General features: G+C 38.6%; 1 protein-coding gene across 2 annotated transcripts in view; it reads left to right on the top strand.

The window, feature by feature from the left end:
- LOC115218360 (trans-1,2-dihydrobenzene-1,2-diol dehydrogenase) overlaps positions 1 to 3,747 on the top strand; it is a 56,297-nt gene extending 52,550 nt beyond the window's left edge. For both annotated transcript variants that reach the window (XM_036508390.1, XM_029788125.2), the window contains exons 5-7: positions 2,087 to 2,211; positions 2,439 to 2,589; positions 3,271 to 3,747. In XM_036508390.1, the coding sequence (XP_036364283.1) occupies positions 2,087 to 2,211; positions 2,439 to 2,589; positions 3,271 to 3,374 (380 nt within the window). In that variant the 3' untranslated portion in view covers positions 3,375 to 3,747. The remainder of the gene's footprint in view (positions 1 to 2,086; positions 2,212 to 2,438; positions 2,590 to 3,270) is intronic.
- The last annotated feature ends 20,254 nt before the right edge of the window (positions 3,748 to 24,001 follow it).

Below are 24,001 nucleotides of genomic sequence, written 5' to 3'. Positions count from 1 at the left end.
TGACATATTCTACTTTACATAAATAGTCATATTTATGTGCAGGCATGGATATGTGGTTAAAAAGTTGGTTTTAAAATCACATTGTTCTGAATTCAATCCCACTGCACAAAACCGTGGGTAAGTGTCTTCAGTTATAGTTTTGGGTTGACCATTAATGAATTTGGTTGGCTGAAGTCCATCATCTCTCTCTATATAAACGGCAGTTTGTCTGTGCGTGTTTCTGTGTGTCTGTTTGCTTGTACCCTCACCCTGACCACGGCTTTCAACCGATTCTGGTGAAACTTGACACACACATAGCCCAATGTCATAATTCAAAACTAACGCAGCGAAAATTTTGAAAAGTTCCCCAGTTCTGAAAAAAGTCGATAAATTCGACATGGGGTCGAGAATCAGGAACACAAACCACAAACTGTGTAGGGGACGCAACTCCACCTTTTTAACTATCAAAGAAATTTACCATCATTTTTTTCCATTTTTTTGCTATTTTTGGCTATAACTCTCTAAAATGCTTTATAGTTATTTCCCTTACAAACCTGAGCAACGCCGGGCGATACTGCTAGTATATATATATATATATATATATATACATACACTTGGCTCAGTGGTTAGGCTGTCAGCATCATGATCATAAGATTGTGGTTTCGATTCTTGGACCGGGCGACGTGTTGTATTCTTGAGCAGAACACACTTCATTTCATGTTGCTCCAGTCCACTCAGCTGGCAAAATTGAGTAACGCTGCGATGGACTGGCGTCCTGTCCAGCTGGGGAACACATACGCCATAGAAACCGTGAAGCCGGGCCCATGAACCTGGCTAGGCTTTAAAAGGTTGCATTTATTTTATTTTTTATTACATATATATATATATATGACGGACTTTATATATAGATTATATTATATATCAATAAGGTAAGAAAGTGGAGAGTTGAGGATGTATAGTTGAAGTTAAAATTTAAATACAAATAAACTTTTTAAAAGTATGAAAGAAATTAAAAAAACCTGCATATATTTCAATTATGGCCCCTTAGTAATGCATAATTTGGAGCATTTGGGTCAAATCCAATGCTAAGAATTGGTTATCATTTTAATCTGTGTGGGGGCAGAACCTCTTCAGAGTTTTTTTTTTGTTTTTGTTTTTGTAAAACGAAGGTTACATTTTTCTTGAAGGGATTCAAATCAAAAACTAAGGAACTTTAAAAATTTATAACTTGTATATTGTGTGTATGTATTCGTGAATGTTAAATTCAAGTAAGTAAAAAAAAATAAAGATAGAATAAAAAGGAATTTTAAAATATAAATAATTAAATAATGGTGGGTCTGTAAGGAAAAATAATTATGTAATAAAAATAAATTTTAAAAAATAGATACAAAATAAAGAACATTAAATAAACCATTGTAACTGTATAATTTCTATTGTATCTAATAGATACAAGTAAATATCCATGTATTCGTGGTCGTTGAATCATATCAAATCAAATTTAATTGTTTATGTACAATATATGTTAGTATAGACTCAAGTTTGAATTATCTAGCTGTTAAGAGATGTATCTATCAATTTAATATATATTTTCTTCTAATGTGATGGAGGTTAAACAGTGAAATTTTGGATTTATTAATCCCTAATGAGGACATGACATCCTTGAAATGACTGAATATCATATTATATATATATTCCAGCTTCCATCACCACCCACCATTTCATCTTATGTTTTGTCATGCTTGCGTAGGTGGTCAGGTCTTTTACAGTACTGTGTATTAGCAATCGTGGAGGCGTGTGGCTTAGTGGTTAGGGTGTCAGCATCATGATCGTAAGATTGTGGTTTCGATTCCTGGACCAGGTGACATGTTTTGTTCTTGAGCAAAACATTTTACTTCACGTTGCTCCAGTCCACGCAGCTGGCAAAAATGAGTAACGCTGCGATGGACTGGCGTCCCGTCCAGCTGGGGAACACATACACCATAGAAACTGGGAAACTGGGTCCATGAGCCTGGCTAGGCTTTAAAAAGGCGCATTTATTTTTTATTTATAATAGCAATCAGTGTTTAGCAATGCAAAATAAGAAATAATATTGTTTCATTTGGAAAAGGTGTTGACCAGTCTGCCAATATTATTCTGACTTATAAGGATGGTGCCAGAGCCTCTTTGTCCTACAATACTGCTGTAACAGGAAGAACTGATGCATATATTTATGGAACTAAAGGCAAAATTTATGTAAGTAATCTCTTGATTGAATGATAAATATTTTTGGACTTAAAATTTATTGTTAGTTAATCTAGAATTTAAATTTAAATGATATTATAATTATTGTATGAAATACAACATTTATTAATCAATAGTTTCTTGATAAAACTATTGCATGAAATCTTTTGTAATATTAACAGTCACGAAAATTAGCTAAACTATCGTAATGAATATATCATACATTCCTATTTTAACAGGTATGTCCACCATTTTGGGGTGCCAACAAAATTGAGGTGAATGGAGAAGAAAGAGAATTTCCACTCCCCAAATCCAATGCTACGTATAATTACCCCAACAGCGCTGGATTAGCTTACCAAGCTGATTGTGTTCGCCAATGTTTTGAGAAAGGTAAGTGTTTTATAATTTCTATCTTTTTGTAATAAGAAGTCTTCCAATTAACTGGATTACACCAAAGTAAACTACCTTTGTATGTCAACATGGGCTTATGATGTAAATAAATAACATACAACTTACTGGTAAGAACAAAGTATTTAAAATGGAGAGAGATTCAAAGGATTGCTTTGGTACAAAGATAGACTGTCTGTCATGTTCACAGAACCATCACACAACCATCAACATTTTTTATCTAAGGGTTTTTTTTAACCCTTTGGCATTTAAAATGACCATTTCTGACCAAAATGTCCTACCTGTTTTATGCACAGACTGGTTGGATCTGGCTTCTCACACCAACCCTACAATATAATTCTAAATATTAACTGTAACCACATCAGAATCTGAAAGCTTCAAAATAATGCATGATTAATTCAAAACAATGTGAATAAGTAAGCATTACTTTAGACAGAATAATGTAAATGCTTAAGGGTTAACCTGATATTTACACATTATAGCTTTATCTACTTCAAGTCCGACCATTAGAAAAAAATCATTTCATGTTTCTTGAAGTTTCTAAATTCTTATGGCATAAACAACATGCAAAACATTTTGTAATCAATATTTTCTTACTACATAATTAGAAATTCTATTATATTTTTGTGTTTTAAAAAAAATTATTTTTCCTCTTTCCTAAAGGTCAGCTTGAATGTCCTGCTCACGTCCATTCCGATACTTTGTCCATTATAAAAATTATTGAAGAGGCTCGACGACAACTTCATGAGAATCACAAGGAAACCTAAACACTCTACAAGGAGGAAAGGAGAGAAGAAGAGGGTTAATAATATTGATTAATGCATATTTTATAAAAATAGGCATCATTGGACCATACCATATTTCTTATATGTATATATATATATATATAAATGTATATATATCTTAGACTGTAACATATATACATGTATGTATGTGTATATATCTATTTCAAAGTAACAATGGCTTCTAAGTTTTTGCCTTTCATTGTCATTTTTCTAAAATATAAATATTTAAATCCCTTTCATGTATTGACATATATTCACGTATCGTTTTTTTGCATTTTATAAATAAAAAGTGGTCGAGTACTTGCAAATTGTACCTTGCAAAACACTCACTCTACCTCAACACTGAATTTCATAACGTTTGTCTTGATGTATTCTTTAACAAGTGCTATGACATGGATCTCATTCTGAAAACTGTATGTTCTGAACCTCAACCATCATAATTATTCATAGGACCCCTCTCCCCTAGAGACTTATATAGGACTCTTACTCCACGCATGCACATATTATGCCACTAAGATGCTGTATTAATTCAAGCTTAATCACATATTCCTAGATACATACCATACACATATGTTTATGCTTCTATGTGTATCTTAGAAGTGTATGCATAAATATGTTTATATCTTTCTGCTAATATATCTCCAAGAAACTTAGATCCCACCACCCCTATCACTAATGAGGACTGGTATGATGTTCAGAAATTTTTGTCATCCTACTAATGCATATGTATTTAATTAAGTTTATCCCGTGCCACTGAACAACAATCGTCAGGGCCACTGTTGTAATTAATAATTATGGTAGCAATTTATTAGTGTGGGAAGGACTGAAGAGCAATCATTGGTGAAAATATATACAAGAAGCAGTTACACAAACTTTTTTTCCTTCCAGATGTAGAAAACATACAAATCTACTCATCCACTGGACTCTCTCACTTTCTTTCTGTGTCTGGCTTCCGTGCCGGTGGCACGTAAAATGCACCAATCCGACCATGGCCGTTGCCAGCCTCGCCTGGCATCTGTGCGGGTAGCACGTAAAAAGCATCCACTACACTCACGGAGTGGTTGGTGTTAGGAAGGGCATCCAGCTGTAGAAACATTGCCAGAAAAGACTGGAGCCTGGTGCAGCCTTCTGGCTTCCCAGATCCCCAGTCGAACCGTCCAACCCATGCTAGCATGGAGAACGGACGTTAAACGATGATGATGATGATATATATATATATATATACAAAATAAGAAAATGGAGAAACACATCTTAATCAATGATCAACTACCAGATAATACCCAATCACATAATTTATTAAACCATTTACGAAATATATGGTGTTATTTTAATTATGTATCTTATGATACATCGACTGGGTGTGGGTGTCTGTGTGCTTGCATGTATGTATTTTTATGGCTATATGTGAGTAGATTTGTATGTAAATGTGTGTGTGTGGGCTGGTATCTCCTGTGTTGTGGTTTGTCCGTGTATGTGTGTATGGGTGCACATTTGCGTGTGTGGGTGTTTCTTAACAAACCAACCGTAACAAAGACAATTGAAATTTAAATGCACCGGCCAATCATATTTAGCATTCGATTCTTAACTATTTCTGAACGTAATACTTTATACGTGTCACAGTCGAAATTATGGCCTGGACTCGCATGTACGTTTGTACACTTGTGGAACTTAATATCATGTAAACCAATGTTTTTCATTTTTCATTTTATATAAGTCCTTTTAAAAAAAAAGTCACTACATTACTGACCACCAGTAGATCATATCTTCATATAGTTAATGTATATTTAAGATTTAAGTTTGCAAATGAGGGACTAACAGAAAGTATAGAAAACTAGCAATGCCAAAATCAGAAAGTATGGAAAGCCAGCGGCACCAAAATCGCAAAGTATGGAAAGCCGGCGGCGCCAAAATCGCAAGGTATGGAAAGCCGGCAGCGCCAAAATCGCAAAGTATGGAAAGCCGGCGGCGCCAAAATCGCAAAGTATGGAAAGCCAGTGGCGCCAAAATCGCAAAGTATGGAAAGCCGGCGGTGCCAAAATCGCAAAGTATGGAAAGCCGGCGGTGCCAAAATCACAAAGTATGGAAACCCATCGGCGCCAAAATCACAAAGTATGGAAACCCATCGGTGCCAAAATCACAAAGTATGGAAAGCTAGCAGTGCCAAAATCACAAAGTATGGAAAGCTAGCAGTGCCAAAATCACAAACTATGGAAAGCTAGCAGTGCCAAAATCACAAAGTATGGAAAGCTAGCAATGCCAAAATCACACACTATGGAAAGCTAGCAGTGCCAAAATCGCAAAGTATGGAAAGCTAGCAGTGCCAAAATCACAAAGTATGGAAAGCTATCAGTGCCAAAATCACAAAGTATGGAAAGCTATCAGTGCCAAAATCACAAAGTATGGAAAGCTAGCAGTGCCAAAATCACAAAGTATGGAAAGCTAGCAGTGCCAAAATCACAAAGTATGGAAAGCTAGCAGTGCCAAAATCACAAAGTATGGAAAGCTACCAATGCCAAAATCACAAAGTATGGAAAGCTAGCAATGCCAAAATCACATAGTATGGAAAACTAGCAATGCCAAAATCACAAAGTATGGAAAGCTAGCAATGCGAAAGATTTATGTGGATGCTTATGGTATCTGATATGGATAGAATAGGCCACACAAATACAACTTTAACTCTTGAACATTCAGATTTCTTTGTCAAATGTAAACCTTATTTATTCACATTGTTTTGAATTAATCATGCATTTTCTCATTGCTTCACAATTTCTATGTTGTGGTTGTTTATTTTTAGAATGACCTTGTAGGGTAGGTGTGAGACATTGGATCTGCTCAGTTTAAACATAAAACCAGGAGAATATCTGGACCAGAAATGGCTGGATTAAATGCTAGAGTTAAGCCCACTTTCACTATCAAAGCAGGGATTAGCCTAGGGGTCCCATGACTAAATGTTTTGGAGACTATCTATCTTTTATTCTTTTCTTGTTTCAGTCATTGGACTGTGGTCATCCTGGGGCTCTCTCTTTAAGGATTTATTACATATACATTAGCAATAAGTAGATATCAGTTACATAGTGACCTGGTAAACTTGAAATGCCAGTAGTGATGGTCATTATAATAGAGGACAGCTGATCTGTTGATGTCAGTGTTGGATGGTCAAGAAATATAATGACCAGCTGAATGGTAAAAATACAATTTTCATTCTGATATTTTGTTCATTATATTTTCTTTTTTGCAGTGGTAGTAAAGGTCAGACGAATAAATATTACTAAAGCATTGCTTTACAGTCAGATGCCCATCCTGTCATTAAAGATACTTACTTCACATGCTTGTAACTGAAACATTTTTCTTTCTTTTTCCATCTCTTCTGCAATCTGCAACAAAGAAAAAAAGGAATTCTTCTGATTTTCATTTATGCATTACACTTTACCATTTCTCACTCTCTTTCTCCGTAATTGTGTGTGCAATTACACACACACGCACAAAACATGTATGTATGTATGTATGAATGGATGAATGAGTGAAAGAATGAATAAAATGACAATTGCCTTAGTGTTTAGCATGTCTGCACAATTTATGGTGTGTCTGGATTATGATTCCAGTAGGCACTGAAAAACATTTTTGTCCAACCCATGCAAGCATAGAACATGATTATATGCATACATGTGTATATATATATATATATTATATATATATATATATATATATATATATATATATATATATACATATACATATATACACACACACACACACATATATATATATATATATATATATATATATATATATATATATGTACATATACATACATACACACATACATATATACATAACAAAGACCATCCGAGCGTGGCTGTTGCCAGCCTCGCCTGGCCTCCATGCCGGTGGCACATAAAAAGCACTCACTACACTCACGGAGTGGTTGGCGTTAGGAAGGGCATCCTGCTGTAGAAACACCACCAGATCTGACTGGCCTGGTGCAGCCTTCGGGCTTCCCAGACCCCAGTTGAACCGTCCAACCCATGCTAGCATGGAAAGCAGACGTTAAATGATGATGATGATGATGATGCCGATCTTTAATGCTTTGCATGGTACTGTAGTATTATTGTTGTTGTTGCTTTTGCTATTATGTTGCTAACCACATGATGCATATATTGTTTTGCTGGTATTAATGTTATTGATAATAATAATAATGATATTAGTAGCAATAGTGGTAATGATGGTAATATTAATGACATTTTGTAACTTAATATAATGAACTCTTGACTTTGTATATGTGCATTTGAATATGAATATGTGTATGTTTTCTATATTGTAATATCATAATATTATGTTGACCAACTGTAACATTGAATATAGAACACATATATATGTATATTGATTTATATTATTATATGTATATATATATGTATAGGAGTATGGGTATATGCAATCATATGTATGTGTATATTATATATTATGGGTATGTACCTACTTTTGTATGGGTGCACCTCCTCTGATATTCATATTTAATTTAGTTTGTATTTCATAATCTCTGAAGAGGCCTTGGGATATTTTTGTAAGTGTCTCATTTATGACTACATATTGACCTATCACACATGGCTAATATGAGCATAATGAGACACCCATATCTGCACAGCCGAAACAGCTGTAAGATGTAGTTTATATTTATATTTGTATTTATTTATATTCACTTATACATACTGTACTTATTGTATCATATTACTCTTTCATGTACATTATTTTGTTCTATATTATTATGTTTGACCTTAATGTTCATATGTAGTGGTTTAATAAATTATGTGATTGGGTATTATCTGTTAGTTGATCATTGATGTGTTTCTCCATTTTCTTATTTTGTATTATTAATTTGTGGTAAAACATTTTACCTTTGCCCATATAATACAGTAAATGAATTAATTGCATCGCAATTCTTAACATTTATGTATTATCTTTGTTGGGTGCTTCACTAGCAGTATATTGGATATATGTTATCCCATGGAGGGTTGCACTTACAACCCCTATCTCAATTTATATATATATATATATATATATATATATATATATATATATATATATATATATATAGTTAATCCAAACATGAACAAAGAGAAAACACAACAATGCAAGTATGTGGAATAAGTATAGTGTTATTGGACGCTCAGGAAAGGAAAGAAAGAAGAAGGATTTAACATTTTGAGCGGAGCTCTTCGTCAGAAACATAGAAAAAGTAAAGGTCCAAGGAAGGGAAGATGGAGAAAGAAAATCGCCAACAATATACACGCGGTCACATATACACACACACATTATATATATATATATATATATATGCCTTCGAAACATGCCTGACTCCTTTAGCGACAGCTGATGACGGGGGTTTTGTCCTTGTGTAGCTCGTCCTGTATTTGTTTTTCGTTTTCCGTTTTCTTGTTTTTTGTTTTTTGGCTTTTTCCGTTTCTACGTCTTATTGTGATGTCCTGTACTCCCGTATAATTATTGATATATGCATGTATATATACATGTAGATGTAGGTACGTACATATATGTTTGTATGTATGCATATATTTTATTTATCTCCTTATTGTCTGACAGCGCCCCGCATCAGGTTCGTTCGATTCGTCGTTTCGATCCACTTCTTGGTCCCCTTTTTTTATATTTATATTATTATATTGAAGATGCGGTACTCTCTCCTTTGCTTTAACCTCTTCAATCTTTCTCCTCCCTCCTCCTCTCTCTTCCTGTCCCCTCTCTCTTCTCCCCTCTCCTTCCTATAAAACAAAATTCCTTTACACGTGGTTCCCACTATTGAAAAGACTGCCTCCACGCGCTGCTACTACACTTTCGTCCTTGCCAGCAAAAGGCTTCTTCGTTCGTCCCCTTGTGTGGTTGATTTCTGTATAGTATTCTTGTTATTTTCTCGTTTTGTAACTAATTGTACTTTTTGTACATGTATTTTTATTTTTGCAGTTTTATTGTTTGTCTATGCCAGAAAAAGGCTTTTTCGTTCGTCCTCTTGTGTTTGTTTTTGTACATGTATTTTAATTTTGCAGTCTTATTGTTACGTCTTGTCTGTGTTCGTACTCATTGTGCCCCGCTGCTTGAAATTTTATTTTAATTCTCTCGCAGGAAGGCCTATTGGATTAGTGTTCTGTTATGCCTTCGAAACATGCCTGACTCCTTTAGCGACAGCTGATGACGGGGGTTTTGTCCTTGTGTAGCTCGTCCTGTATTTGTTTTCGTTTTCCGTTTTCTTGTTTTTTGTTTTTTGGCTTTTTCCGTTTCTACGTCTTATTGTGATGTCCTGTACTCCCGTATAATTATTGATATATGCATGTATATATACATGTAGATGTAGGTACGTACATATATGTTTGTATGTATGCATATATTTTTATTTATATATATATATATATAGAGAGAGAGAGAGAGAGAGAGAGAGAGCCTTAAAGGCCCAACTGTAAAGCTGCCAGTGCAGGCAAGTGAGTGTCTATCATATTCAAGAGGTAAGATAGAGGGGGAATTACAGTCAGATTTCTCACAGGTAAGTTCTGCTAGGAAAAAGTGATAGACAGGATGGAATTGGTGTTTTTTGGCAGAGAAATTTACAGATAAGGGAGTTGAGGTAGTCAGAGTGTGTGACAAAATAGTGTAGGTCACTTAGTCAAGCCATGTTCACCACTCTCACTCACCATTATAATAAATTCATTCGAATGACATCATCTTCATTCCTCTTCATCTTTACCTGCCTTTCCAAGGGAAGTCATGCTGTAGGCCAGCCATAGACAAAACAAGTGACAGGGTCCTCAGCAACAGATGGAACAGTCACCTATTTTAACAATGCAGTTTTAAAATGTAAGTTTGTTAGAGACCAACCCCATATCAAATGAATTGGGTGGCCTTTCCTTTGATGTGTCCGGTGGTGGGGCTGGGGGAGCAGTAGCAATAGCAACATTAATAGTAATAGTAGCTGCAGCAATGGTGGTAGTAGTAGTAGTAGTAGTAGTAGTAGTAGTAGCAGCAGTTGCAGCAGCAGTAGAAGTAGTAGTAGTAGAATCGTTAGCACGCCGGGCGAAATGCTTAGCAGTATTTCGTCTGCGCTTACGTTCTGAGTTCAAATTCCGCCGAGGTCGACTTTGCCTTTCATCCTTTCGGGGTCGATTAAATAAGTACCAGTTACGCACTGAGGTCGTATAATCGACTTAATCCGTTTGTCCCCTCTGTGTTTAGCCCCTTGTGGGTAATAAAGAAATAGTAGTAGTAGTAGTGGTGGTGGAGGTGGTAACAGCAACAACATTTGTGCAATTGAAAGACACCTTATTTGCAGACTTATAACTGCAAGTGCTATGTTATGGTAAGGGAGCTTTCATCCGTAGCTGGTGGAGGGTCACAAGCGTCTCGTCTCGCCTCTCAGCCTGTAATGCTTCGTCTGAGTTTCACCTGCAGTCTCTCGTCAACGACAACCATCTTGAGCTGGTTAAATAAAATTGGTTTAAACAAAGAAATAATTAAAGAAAGAATGATAGCAGTCGCAGTCGTGGATCCCTTTTGACTCCTTTTATCATCAGTAGCAGTTGATGTTTCTTAGCCCCAGGTCAGCCTGATCGCGCTGATCATTCCACTCGCAATCATTTTTTGTTTTGTTTTGTTTTTTTTGTACAAGGAAAACAGAATTATATTACTCAGTTTGCTCTCTTCCCAGACGGTAGGGTTGAGACTTACGGGAAACACCATTGATCTTCTAGCACGTGGATCGAAAGATTTCCTCTTTGGGGCGTCTTTTCATAGTTATAAAATTCTGTGTTTATTCATGGTGAGAAGGAAATAACTAAAATTTCTCACTGATAATTGATGTTAAGGGAGGTAACTCTAATTCTTAGCCGATAACCGTTTCACTTTTTTATAAATTTGATTCATGAACGATAGTATCATTGGTTCGGTTTCCAAGGACTTAATCATTGTTTCGTTATTTTTCTGACAGTGAGAGTGACGAGGAAACGTTGTAACTGGTGCAAAGAACTTTGTTCCAAGTGAATCGGTTTTTTTGCTGATGTTTTCACCTTCGTCGACAGACACCACCAAAAGATATTCACGCATGGATATGGAAGCACTCCGTCGGTTACGACGACGAGGGTTCCGGTTGATCCGAATCAACGGAACAGCCTGCTCGTGAAATTAACGTTTAAGTGGCTGAGCACTCCACAGACACGTGTACCCTTAACGTAGTTCTCGGGGATATTCAGCGTGACACAGAGAGTGACAAGGCCGGCCCTTTGAAATACAGGTACAACAGAAACAGGAAGTAAGAGTGAGAGAAAGTTGTGGTGAAAGAGTACAGCAAGGATCACCACCATCCCCTGCCGGAGCCTCGTGGAACTTTTAGGTGTTTTTCGCGAGTCAATAAATGGTTCACGCATACGCCCATATAGAATTTCGTTTATTAATCTAATTTCCAATCACAGTAATGTATAGATTAATCAGTCCGAAGGTTTGCTAGAAGATACTTGCACTAGGTGTCATGTAGTGGGATAGAATCAGAACTAAATGGTTGTAAAGCGAAATTTTGTCCAAAATTCGAACGAGTGAATCGCGTTATCAAATAAATAATTAAATTTGACATGTAAGCGAAGTTAAGCAACCATGTAAGATGTTCTGAAGAGTTATCACAGTAATATTAATTCCCTCATCTCTCTCTCTCTCTCTCTCTCTCTCTCTCTCTCTCTCTCTCTCTCTCTCTCGTAACTTGTGATGCTTTTCCTGACAATAAAAAACCCAGTGGTTAATACAGATGAAGACTGCATCGATATCGTGATATGGTTTCCTAGTAATTATTTTATAACACTGACTTAAATCAGTTTTTGCTATTGTCAGAGCACTGGATTAGATTATTCTATAACATATTGCTTCGTTTCTCTGTTTTGAGGTGGAACTCGGAGCATAAATTATATACGCCCCCACATTTTTCTCCAGTGCTCCACTGATTCTTACTACTACTACTGCTGCTGCTGCTGCCTCTACTACTACTACAACTACTACTACTACTACTACTACTAATAATAATAATAATAATAATAATCCTTTCTGCACAAGCGCTGAAATTTGGGGGAGGGGGTGAGTCGATTACATTAACTCCAGTGTATAACTAGTACTTAATTTATCGACACCCCCCCCCCAAGAAAAAAGATGAAAAAGTCAATTTCTGCAGAATTTGAACACAGACCATATAGAGAGACGAAATGCTGCTAAACATGATGACGATGATGAAGACGACAACGATGATGATGATAATAATAATGATAATAATAATAATAATAATAACTAGCTGGACCTGTGAAAAATTCACAGAAAAATAAAAAAACGTAAGCATCTGTGAATTGTGTGCTGGTGCCACGTCAAAGAAATCGACCCCCGGACTTATTCCCTGTAAGCCTGGTGCTTATTCTATTAATCTCTTCTACTGAACAGCTAAGTTACAAGGATGCAAAACACACCAACACTGGTTGTCAAGCAATGGTGGTGGGGGGACAAACACACACACATAAATATATATAGTCATATATACATACACACACACACACATACATTTATATATATATAAATATGTGTGTGTATATATATATATATATATATATATATATGAGAGCTTGTTCAGAATGTCTCAACTGAAAAACATATACGAACGTATTTGACAGAAAGTGAAAATATTTCTGAAATACTCACCTAATATGCAAGGACACAGTATAAAGGATAAGGTGATTAATTATATTGTAGGAAAGTCAAAATTGTGAATTTGTTTTGATTATAAAATTACACCTCAGGATGAAAGGCAAAGTAGACTCAGCAGAATTTGAACTCAGAACATAGAGATGGGTGAAATGCTGCTAAGCATTTTGTCCAGCATGCAAACAGTTCTGCCAGTTGACCACATTAAACAATAATAAGAAGAAGAATTGCTATTATTTTCCATCGGGATGTAGATAAAGGGGACATTGCAAGAAGAAGTTGCCAAAAACAATGGGAGTAGGTTATTTTGCAGAGTCAATTATGGTACAAAAGTATATTCAAAACCATGAAATAAAGCATTGCCATTTAGTGCCAATCAAGAAACCCCACTGCTTTGTGGTTACTCTGACAGCTAATGACAAGTGCCCTCTCTCTGCTGTATTCTTTGGATGACAGTCACAGGCTGTTCATATGCACATTCGCTCTGGTCAAGCTCATCTCTGTCACCTATCTTTCAGCAAATTTCTTGCAGTATCTTCCTCTTCATTCCTCACATTCTACTCCAAGTGGAACTCAAACAAACTGTTGAGGGCTGGACATTCAAAAGGTCTTGTTGCAAGACTTTTATCTCCTTCTATCAGATACTCTTGCACAATCCCAGTATGTGCCTAAGGTAACATTTCAGTTACACTAATATTAATAAGCAGGACATTGTGAAAGCAAGTGGGAGGCTCAGGAGCTAAACATATGGTAGTATCAACCACCTGAGAGCCTTCTAGACACGGCCGAAGCTAATATAGCATAAATCAATAGTGCTTCTTTCATTGCAACCACTGCAACAGTAACAACAACTGCACTGGCATTCTAAAAATTTCCTTTTGGGATCTCATCAATTTGCATAATGCTGCAAATTAGTTGCAGTTTAGTTGAGTCATAGTTTGTATTGCCTACAACCAGAACATTGCTGTCAGTACAGAGAAAGGGATACAACACAACTAGACTTTGTAATGAGTAAAAAGAAAATAAGAAAGATGACAATAAAGAAATGTCTCCAATAGCATACCATGTGACTTGCAGATTTTAATTATTTGTTATATATTCATTATGAGTTCAATACACAACAGTCAGCCTCCAAATGCCAAACAAGAAATTCCACAGACCCATGATTAATCCGACAACAAAGGGCAAGTGTCCTCACTCAGACATCAAATCTCTAGCTTACAGCCACTTGCTGAGTGTAGGCCACTTATTCAAGCCATGTTCACCACTCTCATTCACCTTTTAATAAATTTATTCATCATCTTCATTTCTCTTCATCCTTACCTTCTTTTCCCAGTGAAGTCAATGAAAACTTGACCAAAGAAGAAAATTTCTATCCTCTATTTTTTCAGTTACATCTAGTATACAACCTCTTTTGTGATAGCCACTAGATTGCAGAAACTGCCTGTCATTACCAGGGTGGCAGCAGTACCAAGCTCCTCAATGTGAATATCCTGCCTGTGGCTGATTGGGAGGGGTCAAAAGCTGTTTTGACCCTATAGACCCAATCAGCTGAAAATCTGATATTTCCAGATTTTTTTAGAATGACCGGGTCTAGGTGTCCGGTGATGCTTGAGGGACGCCCCCCACCCAAGTATCACCTGTTCCTGGAACCAGGCCATATTAAAAAGAACTGCCCTCAAAACCAAAATAAGGTCCTGGAGCAATTGATAAAGATACCGCTCCTTGCTCCCTCATGGGAGGGAGAGAAGGAGGAAGTCAAGGAGGTGGAAACCTTCTTGTAAAAAGCAAAAAAATAAAAGGTGGGAGGGAGGGAGGATCTTCTGGACAAAGCGGAGAAACTCCACCCTCCTGTGGCTCAAAGGAAAAAAAAGAAAAACAGGACATTGCCAGCTGTTTGTGATACACTGCAGTCATGTCCCAAAGCACCTTCAGTGGAAGTTGTGCCACCAAAAGTGGAAACTGTAAATCCCTCCCATGCTGTGGAGGAGGAATTTGTAGTCCTCTTCTATAAGGGAAGGACATTAGAAAACTTTGTTAAGAATTTTAAAAAGAAGGGCTGGTGGGAGAGGATTCTGTCTTGCACGGAGGACCTTGATTTGCCTTTGCAGGTGGCCGCAGAGGTCATATGGAAAACTGATCTGTGCAGGATAATGAATTCCTTCCCAGAGGACTCTATTAGATACATGGTGAAGTGGTCCAGCTTGGCACGGTCTAGGTGCTTCACAAAAGCACGGAGCCTGGTCGGACAGGAAAGTGTATAATGAATATAAGTAAGAGGCTTAGTGCCTCATTTTTTGCATTATTAAATTATGAAAAGGGTAAGAGGTTATTGCCTCATAAATGATTTTTGTATTTTGAAAGAGGTTTATTGCCTCATAAATGTTTATTTGTACTGAATGTAAGAGGTTTGTTGCCTCGTTAATGAAATTTTATTTGTGAAAAATGTTAGAGATTATTACCTCATAAATGGTTTTTTGTTTTTGAACTCTGAAAATATAAGTGGTTTGTTGCCTTGAATCCGTAACCTAAAAAGAACAATGCTCTCGGGTGGACTGCAATCAGTGGGCGTTGCTTGTTGCCCTCATTTATTATCATTTCATTCGTCATTTCATATCATTATGTCTTCATCCAGCCCATAGCTTCCTTTCATTGTAAGACCTTTATGGCTAATGTAATGAATAAAAGAGGCTTGCTTCCCAGCCACATGGTTCTGGATTCAGTCCCACTGTGTGGCACCTTTGACAATTATTTTTTCTTTTTGTCCCTTCTCGAGACATGCCTGGCTCATAAGAGCCAGTTTCCCAGTTTCCATGGTGTATAGGTTTCCCACCTGGATGGGACATCGGTCCGTCGCAGGTGAGCTGCTAGATGCAGGAGGAAAGAGTGAGAGAAAGTTGTGGCGAAAGAGTCAGCAGGAGTTCGCCATTACCTTCTGCTGGAGCCGTGAGGAGTTTAGGTGTTTCACTCATAAACACACACATCGCCTGGTCTGAGATTCGAACCCACGATCCCTTGACCGCAAGTCTGCTGCTCTAACCACTAGGCCATGTGCCTCCACACCTTTGACAATTGCCTTCTACTATACCCTCAGGCCAATCAAAACCTTGTTAGTGAACTTGGTAGACAGAATCTGAAAGAAGCCCATCATATGTGTGTTGGTATGTGTGTGTTTGTTCCTCACCACTGCTTGCTGACTGGTGTTGGTGTGTTTATGTCCCTGTAACCTGCTGCTTCAGCAAAAGAGATCAGTAGAATAAGTACTGGGCTTAATAAAAAACAAAAAGAAAACAAGTACAAACAGTTCTTCAAGGTGATACCCCAGCATGGCCACAGTCTAATGAATGAAACAAGTAAAAGATAAAATATAAAGATCTGCATGTGTGTTTGTGTGCATGTGCACGCATGTGTCCATGTATGTGTGTGTTTGTATGCGTGCACGTATGCATATGTGCATGTGTGTGTGTGTGTGCACACATGCATGCATGCAAGTGTGTGTGTATGTGAGAGTGTGTCTGTGTGTGTGCATGCATGCATGTGTCTGTATGTGTGTGTGCATGCATGCATGTGTGTGTATGTGTATGCATGCATGTGTGTGTGTATGTGAACGTGAGTGTGTGTGCACGTGCATGCATGCATGTTTGTGTGTATGTGTGAGAGAGAGAGAGAGAGAGAGAGAGAGAGAGAGGTGTGTGTCTGTGCGTGGTGTGTGTGTGTGTGCATGTATGTATATAAGAGTGTTCACTTCCAGTGTCAAAAAGCACTGTCACCGAAGCAGGCTAAATGCCTACTCAACCATGCCAAACCATCAGCACCCAAGGAACCATACACAACGACCTCATTCCAAGAACTGTTCTACATATGCAACAACAGTTCTTTTACGCAATTCCACAAGTCAGTAGTGTGCTCAGACACATAGTAAAGCTATGAATTATCATAAACGTCAGAGATATTAAAGTTCACTATTATCGTTATTATTTTTTATGTCTTCCTTTGGTTGTCAAACAATAGTAACGCAACAAAAGAATACAAAAACCTATTTTTATAGGCTTGTGATAGATTGCATGTAATTATAAACTATGGCTGCTTTCAAAAGGCTTAAATAGTGATACCAGTCACAAGATTGACTATCACCTTTCTATTGTTGTATACAAATTGATGGAACTATATAATTCATAGAGCATCATCATCATCATCATCATCATCATCATCATCACATGTATATTGCATATGTATGTACATATATATGTGTGCATATTTATTATTAATGCTGTCAAGCCTAATGTATGTAAAAAATGTGTGTGTGTGTGTGTGTGTGTGTTTATCAAGTAATTTTGAAATAGAGTTAGAATTAGTTTTCAGAACTGCCATATATAGTTGGAAAATGGAAGGTTTTTTATACATACATACATACATACATACTTCGATACATCCATACATACATACATACATACGTACATACATACACACATGCATACCTGCATGTAAGTATATACACACTAGTATTGAACAGTGATAATGAGTGTTCAACACTGCATTGGTGGATAAATAATTATTCATTTGTGGTTTAACAAGGCAACAAATGGTTTCATGTGGAAAGATCTTTGCGTTTTTCAAGTGATCCTCTTGAAAATGCCTATCATTAATCATCTTCATTTTGGAGGAGAATATGTGTGTGTGTGTATGTATTTATGTATATGTGTGTATTATATATGTGTATATATATATATATATATATATATATATATATATATATATATATATATATATATAAAGTTAATCCAAACATGAAAACACAAAGAGAAAACACAACAATGCGAGGACGTGAAACAAATATAGTATTATTGGATGCTCAGGAAGGAAGGGAAGAAGGAGGGTTTAACGTTTCGACCGGAGCTCTGCATCGGAAACATAGGAGAAGGAAAGATCCAGAGAAGGGAAGACAGAAGAAAAAAAAATCGCCAACGGTACACACGCACTCACATTTTGAATGTATATATATAAATACAAAATGGGACAAGATACATACATATATGTGTATGTGTGTATATATATATATATATCCCTCCTTCCCTCTTCCCCTTCCCTCTGCTCCCTCACTCCCCTTCTCTCTCCCCCTCTCCCTCTTTCCTCCTTCCTCCTCCCCTTCCTTCCCCCCTCCCCTCCCCTCCTCCCCCTCTTCTCCCCCTCCTCTTCCCCCTTCCCCCTCTTCTCCTCTCTCCACACTACACCACACGACTTTACACATCACATCATATATACATACACACGTCCAGACCTCTCATACGCACTAATACTCTCTCATACACACACACACACACACACACCCTTATGTTGGAGTAGGTCATTCAACCCTATTATCTCCCCTAATTTCGCTCTCGCGTCTCATGTTTGATCTTTGACTTCTGGCCGAAATCAGATCGCCATGTTGATTCGTTAGTTACTGCACGCATATTTTTTTCTCTCCTTCTTTCTGTGTTTTTTTTCTCTGTGTATCTTTCTGTTGAAGAGCGTAGGCTCGAAACATTAAAGACTTGTTTTATTTATATTTCCTGAGCGCCATACTAATACAATTGTTTGTTTGTTTTCCACCTGCCTTCGTCTTTTGTCTATTTTCATAAAGCTTCCCTATATATATATATATATATACACATATATGGGTCAGAGAATTTGTTGAGGTAGAGTGTCTACATATGAAATACGGTGCTCCTATAATGTAGTTTATTCATGATAAATTTATAGTTTCATACTTTATCCTAGTATACTATCATGATATTGTATTTACAAGCACATCAGTATACACTTTCATCATCATCAGCATTATCATCATTTAATGTGTGATTTCTATGCAGGCATGAGTTGGACGGTTTGACAAGAGCTGACCAGCCAGAGAGCTGTCCAGGCACCAACTTTCTGTTACTACCCATTGAACTGAGTGTACTGGATGGCTTTTATGTCACACCAGCATAAGTGCTTTATATATGACACTTGCATTGGTGTAGTTTCCACCTACGAAATTACTTTAAAAAGTTTTTCAACCTGACGTAGGAGTGGGTGTGTGGTAAGTAGCTTGCTTACATAGTTCTGGGTTCAGTCCCACTGTATGGCACCTTGGGTAAGTGTCTTCTACTACAGCCTTGGGTTGATTAAAGTCTTGTGAGTGGATTTGGTAGACAGAAACTGAAAGAAGCCCGTCGTATATGTTGTATATATATATATATATATATATATATATATATAATATATATATATATATATATATATATATATATAAATATTTGTGTGTGTGTACGTGCATGTGTATATGTTTGTGTGTCTGTGTTTGTCCCCCTAACATTGCTTGACAACTGATGCTGGTGTGTTTATGTCCCCGTAATTTAGTGGTTCGGCAAAAGAGACCGATAGAACAAGTACTAGGCTTACAAAGAATAAGTCCTGAGGTCGATTTGCTCAACTAAAGGCGGTGCTCCAGCATGGCTACAGTCAAATGACTGAATCAAGTAAAAGAGTAAGTGTATAATGAAACATACAACAGAGGTAAAGAATATGCACACCACCCATTTTTGGCATAACCATAACCCTATCCCTAAACCTAACCTTAGCCCTAAGCCCTAATCCTAACCCTAAACACCAAGTGTGGATATTCTTTATCTTCACCAAACTAGAATTGTGTTTTTCTATGGTTGTGTACTTAAGAAGTTTGCTTCTCAACCCCATGGCCTCAGGTTCAGCCTTACTATGTGGTTCCTTGGGCAAGTCTCTTCATCTATAGCCAGGTACCAACCAAAAGCTTGTGAGTGAATTTAGTAGAAGGAACCTGAAAGAATCCTGTTGCATTTCTGTATACGCATGTTTGTGTACATACATATGTATATATAGTTGGTGTTAGGAAGGGCATCCAGCCATAAAATCCATTACAAAACAAACACTGAAGCCTGGTGCTGTCTTCTGCCTTGCCAGCTCCTGCTAAACCTATCCAACCCATGTCAGTATGGAAAGTGTACGTTAAATGATGATGACGATGATGATGATGATGATGATGTGTGTGTATATATATATATAGTTAGTTAATCCAAACAAGAAAGCACAAAAAAACACAACAACACGAGGACGTAGAACAAATATAGTATTATTGGATGCTCAGGAAGAAAGGGAAGAAGGAGGGTTTAACGTTTCGAGCGGAGCTCTTCATCGGAAACATAGGAGAAGGAAAGATCCAGAGAAGGGAAGACAGAGGAAAAAAATCGCCAATGGTACACACGAGGTCACATTTTGAAAATATATATATATGTATATGGAAAAAAGTCACGATCAAAAATGCTAAAATAATTTTATAAAAAACATTAGCATGAAGTTTTGTCAGTGAACAGGTCATGGTCTCAAAGCGACGAAAATATTTTGACAAATTAAATTTAAATGTTGAAGTGAATCTAATGGTTTTTGTGTGTTTCTTAAATGGCTTATAAACACCTTCCACACTACAATTGTTTTCGTTCCAGCACACGATCTCAGATCAAGTCACTCGCTATGCAAGTACATCTCCATAATTTCAGTACCGGTTTCAGTCATTAAGACTTTTTCAACTGTAAGTATGGAAAACAATTAATTTTGGGAAAAATTAAAAGAATAGTTTTTGAAAAGAATATTTGCATAGTGTTCGAATACAAGTGAAAACGCCACTTGCATTTGAACACTATGCAAATATTCTTTTAAAAAAATTTTCTTTTAATTTTCCAAAATTTGTTTTCCATAATTACAGTGGGAAAAGTCTAATGACTGAAACCGGTACTGAAATGTTATTATAAAAATTATTTTAGCATTTCTAGCTTGACTTTTTTTTCCCATAATAGATCAACTCGTGTGTTCCTTTTCAACCTTCTACACACACACACACACAACACAATATAATATATCATCAATCATCATCTTCATCGTTTTTAGCGTCGCTTTCCATGCTAGCTGGGTTGGACGGTTCAACTGGGGTCTGGAAGCCAGAAGGCTGCACCAGGCCGAGTCTGATCTGGGAATGTTTCTAACGGCTGGATGCCCTTCCTAACGCCAAGGATGCCCTTCTTAACGCCAATATATATATATATGTATATATATATATATATTATATATATATATAATATATATATATATATATATCATCCTCATCATCATCATTTAACGTCCGATTTCCTGCTAGCATGGGTTGGACGGTTCAACTGGGGGTCTGGGGGCCCGAAAGCTGCACCAGTCCCAGTCAGATCTGGCAGAGTGTTCTCGACTGGATGCCCTCCTAACGCCAACCACTCCGAGAGTGTAGTGGGTGATTTTATGTGCCACCGACACAGGTGCCAGACGAGGCTGACAAACGGCCACGCTCGGATGGGTTTTTTTTATGTGCCACCGACACAGGTGCCAGACGAGGCTGGCAGACGGCCACGCTCGGATGGTGTTTTTTATGTGCCGCCAAACCGACACAGGTGCCAGACGAGGCTGGCAGAGGCCACGCTCGGATGGTGTTTTTATGTGCCACCGACACAGGTGCCAGACGAGGCTGGCAGACGGCCACGCTCGGATGGTGTTTTTATTGCCACCGACACAGGTGCCAGATGAGGCTGGCAAAAAACCACGATCGGATGGTGCTTGTTACGTGCCCCCAGCACGGAGGCCAGTCGATGGCGGTACTGGCTACGGCACGTTCGGATGGTTTTCTCTTATGTGCCACGTGCCACCGGCACTGTACCACAAGGTACAAATTCCATTGATGTTCATCTATTTTGATTTGTTTTATTTGATTTGATTTTCACTTGCCTCAACAGGTCTTCACAAGTGTCACAAGAAGGAAGGTATGCACAGGTGGACTGACTACGTCCCAGGTAGGGGCCATGGGTTATGGCCTGACTAGTCTTGCCGGGTCTTCGGATGGTGTTTTTATGTGCCACCGACACAGGTGCTAGATGAGGCTGCGAAACGGCCACGATCGGATGTGTTTGTCATGTGCCCACCGCACTGACTACGGCACTGATGGATTTCTTGTGTGCCACAGGCACTGGTACCACAAGATACAAATTCCATTGATGTTCATCTATTTGTCTATTTTGATTTGATTTGATTTGATTTTCACTTGCCTCAACCGGTCTTCACAAGTGTCACAAAGGAAGGAAGGTATGCACAGGTGGACTGACTAGTCTTGCCGGGTCTTCGGAAGGTGTTTTTATGTGCCACCGACACAGGTGCCAGATGAGGCTGGCGAACGGCCATGATCGGATGGTGTTTGTTACGTGCCCACAGCACGGAGGCCGGTCGATGCGGAACTGGCTACGGCCACGTTCGGATGGCAAGGTTCTCTGTGTGCACCCACTGGTACCACAAAGTGTGTGCCCCGGCACTGGTACCACAAAGATACAGATTCCATTGATGTTCATCTATTTTATTTGTTTTGATTTGATTTTCACTTGCCTCAACAGGTCTTCACAAGTGTCACAAGAAGGAAGGTATGCACAGGTGGACTGACTACGTCCCAGGTAGGGGCCATGGGTTATGGCCTGACTAGTCTTGCCGGGTCCTTCGGATGGTGTTTTTTATGTGCCACCCGACACAGGTGCTAGATGTGGCTGGCGAACGGTCCACGATCGGATGGTGTTTGTCATGTGCCCACAGAACGGAGGCCAGTCGATGCGTTACTGGCTACGGCCACTTTCGGAGGTTTTTCTCTTGTGTGCCACCGGCACTGGTACCAACACGATACAAATTCCATTGATGTTCATCTATTTTGATTTGTTTTGATTTGATTTTGATTTTGATTTTCACTTGCCTCAACACAGGCCTTCCCAAGTATCACAAAGGAGGAAGGTATGCACAGGTGGACTGACTACGTCCCAGGTAGGGGCCATGGTTTATGGCCTGACAGTCTGGCCGGGTCTTCGGAAGGTGTTTTTATGTGCCACCGACACAGGTGCTAGATGAGGCTGGCGAACGGCCACGACCGGATGGTGTTTGTTATGTGCCCACAGCACGATGGCCAGTGATGCGGTAACTGACTACGGCATGTTCGGATGGATTCTTGTGTGCCACCGGCACTGGTACCACAAGCGGTACTGACTACTTTTTATGTGCCACCGACACAGGTGCTAGATGAGGCTGGCGAACGGCCACGACCGATGGTGTTTGTTATGTGCCCACAGCACGATGGCCAGTGATGCGGTACTGACTACGGGGCCCGTTCGGATGATGGATTTTGTGTGCACCGGCACTGGTCCCACAAGCGGTACTGACTAACGACGGCCACGTTTGATGGATCTTGTGTGCCACCGGCACTGGTACCACAACGGTACTGACTACGGCCACGTTCGGATGGATTCTGTGTGCCACTGGCACTGGTACCACAAGGATACAAATTCCATTGATGTTCATCTATTTTGATTTGTTTTGATTTGATTGTTTTCACTTGCCTCAGCAGGTCTTCACAAGTCGGAAGGTATGTTACAGGTGGACTGACTACGTCCCAGGTAGGGCCCACGGGTTATGACCTGACTAGTCTTGCCGGGTCTTCGGATGGTGTTTTTTAATGTGCCACCATGTTCCCACAGCACGGAGGCCAGTCGATGGGTACTGGCTACGGCCCACGTTCGGATGGTTTTCTTCTTGTGTGCCACAGGCACTGGTACCACAAAGATACAAATTCCATTTATGTTCATCTATTTGATTGATTCACTTGCCTCAGCAGGTCTTCACAAGTGTCACAAGAAGGAAGGTATGCACAGGTGGATTGACTACGTCCCAGTAGGGGCCACGGGATATGGCCTGACTAGTCCTGCCTGCCTGGTCCCTCTCATGCACAGCACACTTCCATAGGACTCGGTCTTCAGTCATTTCCTTGGTGAGACCTAAAGTTCGAA

The sequence above is a fragment of the Octopus sinensis genome, linkage group LG13 (assembly GCF_006345805.1).
Source record: "Octopus sinensis linkage group LG13, ASM634580v1, whole genome shotgun sequence".
Classification (NCBI taxonomy): Eukaryota; Metazoa; Mollusca; class Cephalopoda; order Octopoda; family Octopodidae; genus Octopus; species Octopus sinensis.
This window is presented reverse-complemented; position numbering and strand designations above follow the sequence as displayed.